We start from the raw sequence: 9,933 nt of genomic DNA, 5'->3' as shown, positions 1-9,933 counted from the left end.
TCACACGTTACTTTCCAAAGAACCTTCTGGAAGTATCCACTTTACTTAAATATCCATTATAAAAGTCCTGCCCAGTGCACACTTTTTTATTTCCAATAGATAAGTGCACTATTTCTATGAAACAACCACCGTGGCATCTTACCATTAGTTTTTTAGTGCTTTTAAAGTATACTATACACCCAGCACCCTCATGTGCCCGGCCGCTGGTAAATTTTGCTTGATTATGATCATATCTAATTTTAAATAATTTCACTATTTCACTTTCAAACATCGTAGTTAATGGTTTTAAACTGTAAAGTGAACGATACAAATTATAAATTTGTAGAGCAGTCTGGCCCTTCCAGTGAATCTCTGCGAAATTTTGACCGATTTTCGGTGCTATATAGGAAACGATTGCTATTACAAAGTGCGATAATATTGGTGATTTAAAAAGTAAATAAAACGTACCGTATGTTGCTTCAAGATCATCTTGAGGGATTGAGTATCTGTAGTGATGGTCCAGATTTCCAATGCATTGCATTAAACATACAGCGCCTTTTTCCGCCAGTTGGTCGTGCAGCTGAGGCATCACCATATCAGGAGTAATGTGCACACTTGATTGTAAAAGGATTTCACCCACATCAAAGCGTTTTGGTTTGATTCGCATTATGCTAATCCCCGTCCGCTCAGCACCGCTAGCAATTGCGTGTACGATGGGCGCTGCACCTCGAAATTGCGGCAGTAGACTAGCATGCACATTAATCATTCCTCTGCGGGATATAAGATTCGACTGATATCATACACGTTGCAATTGCTGAGTTCCTCGTGATACCAGAATGGAGAGTGTGTATTACCGGCTAAATGTGTTAATTATTGTTTCAGGGATAAGGTGGCCGAATGAGACCACTACGCCGAGGTTGAACGACGTATTTGTACTTGCTGAAAAAACATTCCAATCATGTGACAGTATTCCTTCTGCTAGACAATAATGCTTTACCGGGTTTTTGGCTGCTTTAAAGGACGTTACCACTTCGAGGGCCTGAACTTTACCCTCTGTTTTCCTGCAACGATAAAGCTGTGGAATCAATGCTCTATCAGATGTACCTAAAGTTAACTTACACGTTTTTGTGAATAAGTTTTAGACTAGGCAAAGAAAACGTGTCTGTCCCAAAGAAAAGAATTCTTAATCGATCAACGTTTAAACAATACCTTCGAACAATGCTGTTTGTTCTGAAAATAGCAGCACATTTCCTAGTAAAAAACATCAGCATATTGTTGTCTTTAAATACCAAACAAGAATATTGACAATCGAAGCTGTATTTTGGAAAGTGAGTGCCTCGGTTTCGTCTCTCGTTTCTCGCTTTTCGCTTCTCACTTCTCACGAGGGGAACGACCGTGGAGAGAGTCACATCGAATCTCTGTTATTCTTCCATTATCTCTTTCGACAACTCAGTCTGACAGCAGTCAATGTAATACGACGTATGAAGCTGCTTAAATAAGCGCTTAAATAACGTTATTGACTGACGACTAGCTTAAGTTACGTTAAAAAACAACTAAGGATATAAATACGGACTGAACCGATATAAATACGGACTATAAATACGGACCTTAAAAAATCAAAGGATGTAACCCATCAGCAACTATCAGCAACCATCATCAACATAAAATGGATGGTGTAAACGATCTAAAATCTAAACAGAAACAAAACCAAAATATGTATATAATTGCCTTTTGCGATCAACAACATAAAATTCATGGTATAAATGAGCTGCCATTTTGTTACATCGAGTTGATACGACGGCGATGGCTGTCAGCAACGGCATGAAGTTATGTTGGCAATGTCACGCCGCGATAGTTCTCCTCGTGAGAATCAAGAGATTCTCTGAGCCTAGCCATCTAACTATCCTTTCGAGTTGTCAATAGTACTGTTCGCAATATTTATTCAAAACACGCATTTTCAATTGAAAGGCACTTTATTTAATGTAGAAAGTGAAATTGTAACAAACTTGTAACTCAGGATATTGTACGATTTGTGTTTGCTACCTACACAGAGTTTTTGTTTAGTTTACATTCTACACAGAGTATGGTAAGATAGCATAAGTTCGGGTGGGACACAATGGTCAATGAAGATGTTGTTTTCAGATACCACTAACTGATTTAACCTGATGTAACTGATTTCTGCTATCGAATAATGGATATGGAAAAAAATCAATCGAGCGATATGGCCAACCAATTGACGATGAACTGTAGTTGCTTCCAGACGGTGGTAGAAGTTAAGGCCCAACTGGCCAAACTTGAAAGAATAAATGAAACAGTACGCACTTTATAATTTTGAATCAATTGTGCTGAAACAATTAACGGAATATGATTTCTTTTAGCTCCAGAACAAACTAGAAAGCCACGTTAAGGATAACGAAAATCTGGTCATCAAATATGCCTTTGTAGAAAAAAAGGTTATAGATCTAAAATCATTAGTGGAAGAAAAAGAGAGTAAACTTCTCAAGAACGACCACGAAATAGCGGGATTACAAAAGCAAATCAGTACGATACGCGCGGAAAAGCTGAAGCTACAGCAAAGTGTCGATTCGAAGGTAACACGCTTTCTTATACGATGAGATGTTATCGTTTGGTTATTAATTATTATAATTTCATTAACCTCATGCTAACATCTCCTTTGCCATCGTATCAATAATGAAGTTAGGAACGAATAACAACCGTCTGATAATTGTCAATATGTACGGCATTCTTTTTTAAGCTTGCAGTAACCGAAGAAACAAAGAATAATGCGGAACACGCGGCCGAAATGGACAAAAAATATATGGAATTCCAAGCAAGAGAAATAATGTTGAAGCATGCTTATGACGAACAAGCAGCAAAAATGGCTTCATTGCAAAAGATAAATGGAGATCTTCGAGAGAGTTTAGTCAGTCAAGAAAAAAAATATGCTTCATGCATGAATACGGTATGCTTCTTAAAATCAACATTTTCATTATTTAAACCGGATCGCTTTTATCATACATTTACAGTTAACAGATAGTGAAAATGGTAAACAGGAACTAAGACGGCACACGAAACAACTTCAGGAAGAACTAGAGCTGCACTCACTAAAAATTGAAGAACTGGCAACTAAACTGAATGATGCGAGTGTTGCTGCACTGGAGTCATCACGGTAGGAAGGATTTAATTATTTGCTTTTCAATGATCGTCAATTCTTTAGCGCTAACCGCGTTATGCACTCCTTCAGTTACATATTTATATCTTGAGTGCTCTTACTACTATGTTGTACTTGTATAATAGTTTTGTTTCTTTATATGTTTTGCAGCATGGAAGCCACCATACAAATGCAGCAGAATGAGCTGAAGCAACTACATACTTTGCTCGAGGAACAGACTAGTGAAGCCGAGGCAATGAAGGCAAATGAATTGGAACTTCTAGCGTTGAATAGAGATCTGAGCGAGCTGAATTGTCTGTTGCAAAAAGAAATCACTAATCGAAAATGCAACACGCTGGCAGTTACTTTGGAATACGAGAAATTTGTAAAAATGTGTTATGACTACGATGCGCAAATCGCCAGCTTAGCCAATTCGCTTGCTGTCGAGAGACAAGAACGTACAGAGGAGCGATTGTTAATGGCCAAACATATTGCTGATAAAACCAGAAAATTGGATCATACAGAGCAATGTTTGCAACAAACATTAAATGACCTTGAGGCGCATAGGAAAAAGCATGAAGCTATCGTTAAGGTAGGTACTGCTTTAAAGTTCTATTGTGCTGCCAAATTCATTGAATATGTGTATTATTTTGCAGGACTTTAAACGTGAAATGAAAAACGTGCAACATGCTTGTGTAAAAAACACACCTGCAGTCGGTGAAAAATCTTGAGCGACAATTAGCGAGTTCAAAATCATTGTGTACAAAATCATCGTGTACAAAATCTTTAAAACGATTAATTTGATTTTTAATTTAATCATAGCTTATTGAAACAATATACATCACATTGTTTTGATTAACCACATAATTAGAACCACAATGGTCATACAAGTCATTTGCAATCATTGCACTAAATGTTTGTTGTTACTTATAAATTATATTTATTCAGAAAATATAGTCAAATCATAAAACGACAACATGCATGGCTATAATGATAAAGGTTTAAAAATTAGATTCACTGGCACGTTAGGTACAGTAACAAGCTTTAACACCGGCTTTACTTCAGGATGTTGTTTTGGCAGATCCACCTGATATCGCATTAATATCTAAAAGCAAAATACAAATTAGTTTTACATGGCACAGTCACAGCTAACGTTAACTGTGTCTAACCATCGATATCAGATAGTACATCTGAAGCTGTGCGATTTTTTTCCCAATGCACGAACGGGCGCCCATAGCAAATGGTAATGATGCCGATGGTGTTGCTGAAATGATTCGATTTTCACTATTGGTTCGTTGCCAGCGAAATGGATCAAATTCGTTGGATGCACAGAAAAATCTTGAGTCTCTTCCGGCACTGTATAGTGACAGCAATATTAAAGTCTGAAAAATAACGAATACCGATTACTGTATCATACTTTCTCAGTTTTGCTCCGAATATATTACCTCTTTGGGAATTTTGTAGCCACAAAATAGTGCATCACTGTCAATGAATCTTCCTACAAAGGGAGCTACTGGATAAAGCCTTAGTGCTTCTCGGACCACTCCTTTTATAGCAGAAGATTCTAAGCAGGCGGCATCATCTATGTTTTTGCGTACAGTGTTTTGGACTCTTTGATTCGATGCTAGCAAATAAAGCGCCCAAACAGTGGCAAAAGCAGTCTGAACACAAACATAATTGTTATTTGAACAAAACTTCGGTTAATAGTGCAGACATACCGTGTCACCCGCAGCAATTACGAAATCTACAAAGATTCGCATCATTAACGATTGATCCATTCGAGCCATCATGTGTAACAATCCATCGTCCTGGTTGGTATGTTGTGTCCCGAATTCGATTATAGAAGTAGCTTGGCAAAATAACGAACAGGATGTGGAATTGATTTCAATCGTCTATGTAACAAAAGACCTGACTGAAACAAACGCATCAACAAAACAAACATACCTAATTTCACTGTTTTTGGAATAATCTCTTCAAACTCTTTCCATGAACGGAGATTCATTCGCTCCGCAATACCAGGTGGTATGTTCATAAGTTCTGCGCTGCATCGGAATATCTTGTACACCTCTTTGGAGAACTCATCAACGAGATCGCGAAACACCTTCGACTTTTGGCACTGTTGGAATGATGTTCCTAGCATAACACTTAACACGACTGACACAGTGAGTTGAAGTAAAAATAGTACTTGAATTTGTCGTTTTATAAATTAACACAATAAAAGAAAAAAATCTTTAATCATACCTTCCACCGACCACTTGTACAAAAATGGTTCAATGTTCTTGGCAACAGAATTATCATCACAGCTAGTTTTAATTTCCATTACCTTTGCAGCGCATACGTTTCGTATTGGCATTTTCATCCAGCTGAAATCCTTTAGTAATGGCTTGTTGAAAAATTGCCTCGATTGAAGCCATTCTTTGCCGTCCCTGTACAGTGTAGCATAGCATTTAGCATGTAAGAATCGTGCAGTTTTTTCGCAAATTATTTGAATGCTCTGCAATGTGATTACACATTTATCTACAAAGCTACATAAACTAGCAACTTACATAAAAAATAAACCTCGTTGGTAGTCGAACTTTTTGTTAAAATGAATCCACGACTCCGGCAAAGGATGCCTTGGAAATTGACCTTCATGCTGGAAGGTTTTTCGCATCAATGAGGGATCTCGAACGAAAATTGTGTTTTGGGATCCAATTTTTAAGCGAAATATGTCTCCATACAGATCATGATACTGTGACATTCGTAGGTGCAATCTGCAATAAAAAAGTACCAAATGCATAGATTCGTTAAAGGAAGAAATATTAAAAATAAGAATAACAAATTTCGTGTATGGTAAAACCCTAGGCACCTGTTGCCTTCATGATATTTTTGCTATTATTTTCAGCTTACCAAAAATTGTGCTCGTCCAGCAATTACTCAAGATAAAAAAAATGGCTAGACATTTGAAAAACTTAGATTGGTTAATAAACTTAACATACTCAGCTGGTTTCCCCAGAAGCATGATGTCGTTGAGCATTCCAATGAACGGAATTCTTTTCGGGCCAGGGATAGCATTGTAAGGCAACGCATTTTGGGTGGAATATTTTATTATACTTGTCGGATTGAATGCATTGCCGAAATAATTCTTAGCTACTTGGCGAAAATACATTGAAGAACAGAAAACGTAACAACAATTAAATTAAACAAACGATCTATGAATTAAGCGTGCGGAACAATTCGTGATAGCAGAAAGACGAAAAGGAAAGCAAACACACTCAAATGTTCAAATGACCGAACTGTCAGAGTAATAATAAATTATTTTTTATGACATTTTTGCAAAGCCTACTTATCATCTAAAGTCAATGCATAATAAAGTCAGGACGAGTCATTTAATGTTGGGATTCATAACCAACATAACTGCTTGCGGGTTGTACATTTTACGGCAACGTATGCGTTTCCATTGTTTTCCATGAAGTTGGTGCGATGGCGATGGTTTTTTAATGCTGCATGCTGGTATTTTAAGAACCTCACCTGCATCAAGTAACTCGGTTTGACTTTCGTATGCACAGCTTTTAATATCATCAAATCGCCTATAACATCGCAAGGAATTCAACCTATCAAACAGCGACATTCGCCACGCTCAACATGCATCTACAACCCTAATCGAAGATTCATTCCGGAGTTGTGGCTGAGAAATGGTATAGATACAGATCAATTTTTGTCGAATGTGCTTTGTAAACCGACAAATTGTCGATGACAGTGGTATTTAAAATTTTTCAACGAATAAGCATAAGGATCTTGAAGAAAAAACAAACCAATCATATCCTCCCATTTCTAATATTCAAAAATGTTGGAAATTGTTCATTTTTAACATAACATTGCTAATATTGTTGATTTAATTGACACAGAACGCTAAATATTCATAATTGCATGAATGCTATGGTACTCTGAAAAAGTACGATAGGCTCACAATTTTTTTTTTTCAGTTGTATTTTACTAAAAGATAATTCCACTAAATTCTTATGGGTTGTCTTATGGGTTCTGTGCGATGTGAGTTACAAACAAGCAAACACAAGTTGTTGAACTTATCCTGAAGGCCTAAGCGGCGTAAAATGAAGTCCCTTAAGCACACAGCTGTGTTAAACTTTGGTTTCGAAATTATTCGTTGCTTCAAACAACCCCAACGTAGTGCAATTGTGGTTGTAAAAATTAGAGAATTCGAGCTAATTCAAAAATGTCATGTATGTATAGAAGTAATGCGAACTATTTCTTTCCTTTCTAGGATTATGTAAGAGAAGAAACAATTCCTACGGCTAGGAGAATAAATCGTCCCTTCTTATTAAACTTTCAGTTGGTACTTAGCACGGTTCTGTCAGTTGTAATAGTAATAAATGATTATAACCATTCATATACTACCAACAAAATTTTTAAGACAAAAAACAGAAATTCACGGTGTTCATTCATCAAACAAGCAATCACGGGAGATTCACGACAAGAATACACAGAATGACAGAATTTTATCATTTCTGGATGTTGAATGGGTAAGCCGACATTCACGGTTATTGTACATGCCAAAAGTACACATAAATTTCCCCGTAGCAGAAAATGATTTTCAACTTAAAACTAATCTATCTTCTTCTTCTATATATATAAAAATGGATGTTTGTCTGTCTGTCTGTTTGTGTGTACCGCTTTTTCTCCAAAACTACTGAACCAATCCGCTTGAAATTTTGCACAGCGTAGTCTTGTGACCCCGGATTGTGCATAGGAAAGTTTGACCCTCCCACACCTCCGGGAAGGGGGAGCTCCCATACAAACGTAACGTAACGTAACGTTACGTCCCATACGTAACGTCTCACACTAACGTCCCATTCCAACGTTTTCGACCAAATGGAATCAAATTCGGTAGGCGGGGGTTTTTGGGGTGGGGAAATGTTGTGGTGAATGTTTGCAACCCCTCCCCTCTTTACAAAGGAGGGCTCCAATACACAATCTAAGTTCATTTCAGTTAAACTCGGATAGTTTTCGAACAATTTGAGCCAAATTCAGCTGGTGCGAGTTTTGACATGTATCCAACGGGAAGCGGGAAGGGAAGCCGATCGGACGTCATCTAGAAGTCCGATCCTTTGAAACGCCGGGTAGTCGAGAAATGAGAATGAAATGGGGCGTGGCGAAGCTCGCCGGGACCTGCTAGTATTTAATAAAAAGAAGATTAAAAATTAAGCAGGAAATTATATCTGTTTAATTGTGGATATACTGTGCACGGAAACATCGTTGTGTACTTTTCAGAAACGTTTCACAGCAGCAAATTTTAACTTGCTCAATGCAAAATGCGATAAATATTAAAAAATTGACGAAAATGGAAACATTTGTTCAATTGAAACTGACAAAAGGCTGAATGGAAATTGGAATCCTCGGTAAATTACAAAACAAACAATCAATGCACAATAACATATTTTCTAAACATTAGAAAATATATTACATACATAATAACATATTTTCTGTGGTTATTTTACAAAAACCATTTTTCTTTTTTAAAAAATAACATGGATTATGCCAAAATAGTTCAACGGACAAGTATTTGCTGTTGCGTACAGTAAGTTATGCCCCGACTGCAGCTGAAGGCAATAACAGAGAGATAACATCCATTGCCAATTAATCCTGTTTGCCTGTGCTGCAGAGCCTAACCTCAAAAGCTAGAACCTAGGTGCGCTTATTTAACGTGAAATGAATCTCTTAAGCATTTCTTAAATCTACACAATCTACTCAGACAACGACAGCATCTTTATCTCGTTTTATCTCGCTGAAATGAAGGTTTCTACCCGTTGTGCAACAAAGTTAAACAAGCTTAGCTTATTGTTTTTTCAAGTACAGAATGCAAAATACATTATTTATCAAGTTCTTAAGCATTCGGTTAGTTAGTAATAACATAGATTCATGACAACAGCAATGCAGTTTTATTATGAAAATGATTGTAATGTTGTGTAAATGGTTGTAGAATAAACATTTCATACCATCAGTATTAATAGTTAACTAAAAGTAACTTTGATGTTGCATATCGTCGTCCGTTTTTCTTTGACGACACACTATCCGATTCAAATCAATTGAAGTAGGTGTTTTGAATGCTTTTAGCTGCACAGACTGCATTCATATTTAATTCCCACCCAACGTTGTAATCGATGATTCTTCACTCGACTTGTTAAGTATTCGCACACATTTCGAAATCAAATGATTCAATTTTTTGAGAAATTTATGATTATTTCGTTTTTATCAAATTATGTGCTGAAGTGTACATAGCGTAGCAGATGATGACGGAAATATTGTATTATGCTACAGAAGAATGATCAACAATAAAGATTCAGTCAGTCAATGTGCTTAGTAACAGTGTGAATACAAGCGCATGTGCCCCACAAGAGATAGGTGTGCGTGCCTACACACTTTATTTTCTTAAATGCATCAGTGAAGAACTAACACGATGGAAGTGCTTGCAGCATACTTCGGAGAGGTATATAGAAAAAGCATGATTTCTCACAAGTTTGTGTATGTCACATTTTTTCCTCAGAGTAGGCTCAAGCTTATGCAAAACATTAAGTAAGGAGTAAGTAGGTGAATGTGGTTTATTATTGTGAGTTTCTCCAATCTTTACCAGAGAATGATAGAGACAGATAAGGACAAGGTAATAAAAGAGAGGGAACAGGCGATAATACTGCTCGAAAGCGTACGAAAGAGAAATACTTCATAAGCAACAGGGTAAACGGGAAACAGTCTGTGAAAAATTTGGATGAATGAGAGCATCAGCAAATGCTTACATGTGGGGTACAATG

General features: G+C 37.0%; 3 protein-coding genes across 4 annotated transcripts; 1 reads left to right on the top strand and 2 right to left on the bottom strand.

The window, feature by feature from the left end:
• Window positions 1-6: 6 nt before the first annotated feature.
• LOC131213673 (methionyl-tRNA formyltransferase, mitochondrial) lies at window positions 7-1,254 on the bottom strand. The gene is made up of 4 exons (XM_058207768.1): window positions 1,099-1,254; window positions 834-1,040; window positions 448-749; window positions 7-378 (listed from the first exon to the last, which is right to left on the bottom strand). Exons 1-4 carry the CDS (start codon window positions 1,248-1,250, stop codon window positions 8-10), a joined length of 1,032 nt encoding a protein of 343 aa, XP_058063751.1. The 5' UTR covers window positions 1,251-1,254; the 3' UTR covers window position 7.
• A 657-nt stretch (window positions 1,255-1,911) lies between these two features.
• On the top strand, window positions 1,912-5,488 carry LOC131213916 (tropomyosin Tod p 1.0102). Its single transcript, XM_058208145.1, has 7 exons — window positions 1,912-2,065; window positions 2,122-2,293; window positions 2,358-2,570; window positions 2,735-2,941; window positions 3,006-3,148; window positions 3,302-3,722; window positions 3,787-5,488. The coding sequence occupies exons 2-7, from the start codon at window positions 2,171-2,173 to the stop codon at window positions 3,859-3,861; spliced, it is 1,182 nt and encodes a 393-aa protein (XP_058064128.1). The 5' UTR covers window positions 1,912-2,065; window positions 2,122-2,170; the 3' UTR covers window positions 3,862-5,488.
• On the bottom strand, window positions 4,046-6,344 carry LOC131213915 (cytochrome P450 315a1, mitochondrial). Of its 2 annotated transcripts, XM_058208143.1 has the most exons (8): window positions 6,109-6,344; window positions 5,677-5,883; window positions 5,372-5,556; window positions 5,075-5,284; window positions 4,849-4,979; window positions 4,576-4,791; window positions 4,300-4,512; window positions 4,046-4,235 (listed from the first exon to the last, which is right to left on the bottom strand). In XM_058208143.1, the coding sequence occupies exons 1-8, from the start codon at window positions 6,276-6,278 to the stop codon at window positions 4,116-4,118; spliced, it is 1,452 nt and encodes a 483-aa protein (XP_058064126.1). In that variant the 5' UTR covers window positions 6,279-6,344; the 3' UTR covers window positions 4,046-4,115. The 2 variants fall into 2 exon arrangements, with proteins under 2 accessions (XP_058064126.1, XP_058064127.1); XM_058208144.1 differs by lacking the exons at window positions 4,046-4,235; window positions 4,300-4,512 and having other exon boundaries at window positions 4,582-4,754.
• Window positions 6,345-9,933: the final 3,589 nt, after the last annotated feature.

This window comes from Anopheles bellator, chromosome X (genome assembly GCF_943735745.2).
Source record: "Anopheles bellator chromosome X, idAnoBellAS_SP24_06.2, whole genome shotgun sequence".
Taxonomy (NCBI): Eukaryota; Metazoa; Arthropoda; class Insecta; order Diptera; family Culicidae; genus Anopheles; species Anopheles bellator.
The sequence above is the reverse complement of the archived record's forward strand: the minus strand, read 5'-3'. Positions and strand labels throughout refer to the sequence as shown.

Bases quoted from the DNA above. Each gene is read 5' to 3' on its own strand.
- LOC131213673 (XM_058207768.1), bottom strand. From the start codon at position 1,250: ATGCTGATGTTTTTTACTAGGAAATGTGCTGCTATTTTCAGAACAAAC. The intron at 1,041-1,098 runs GTAAGTTAACTT...TTATCGTTGCAG, and splicing joins AAACTTATTCACAAAAACGT to GAAAACAGAGGGTAAAGTTC. The intron at 379-447 runs GTACGTTTTATT...TTTCCTATATAG, and splicing joins TGATCTTGAAGCAACATACG to CACCGAAAATCGGTCAAAAT.
- LOC131213915 (XM_058208143.1), bottom strand. From the start codon at position 6,278: ATGTATTTTCGCCAAGTAGCTAAGAATTATTTCGGCAATGCATTCAAT. The intron at 5,285-5,371 runs GTATGATTAAAG...TCACTGTGTCAG, and splicing joins GTACAAGTGGTCGGTGGAAG to TCGTGTTAAGTGTTATGCTA. The intron at 4,792-4,848 runs GTATGTCTGCAC...GTTTGTGTTCAG, and splicing joins TAATTGCTGCGGGTGACACG to ACTGCTTTTGCCACTGTTTG.
- LOC131213916 (XM_058208145.1), top strand. From the start codon at position 2,171: ATGGATATGGAAAAAAATCAATCGAGCGATATGGCCAACCAATTGACG. The intron at 2,294-2,357 runs GTACGCACTTTA...GATTTCTTTTAG, and splicing joins TTGAAAGAATAAATGAAACA to CTCCAGAACAAACTAGAAAG. The intron at 3,723-3,786 runs GTAGGTACTGCT...ATTATTTTGCAG, and splicing joins AGCATGAAGCTATCGTTAAG to GACTTTAAACGTGAAATGAA.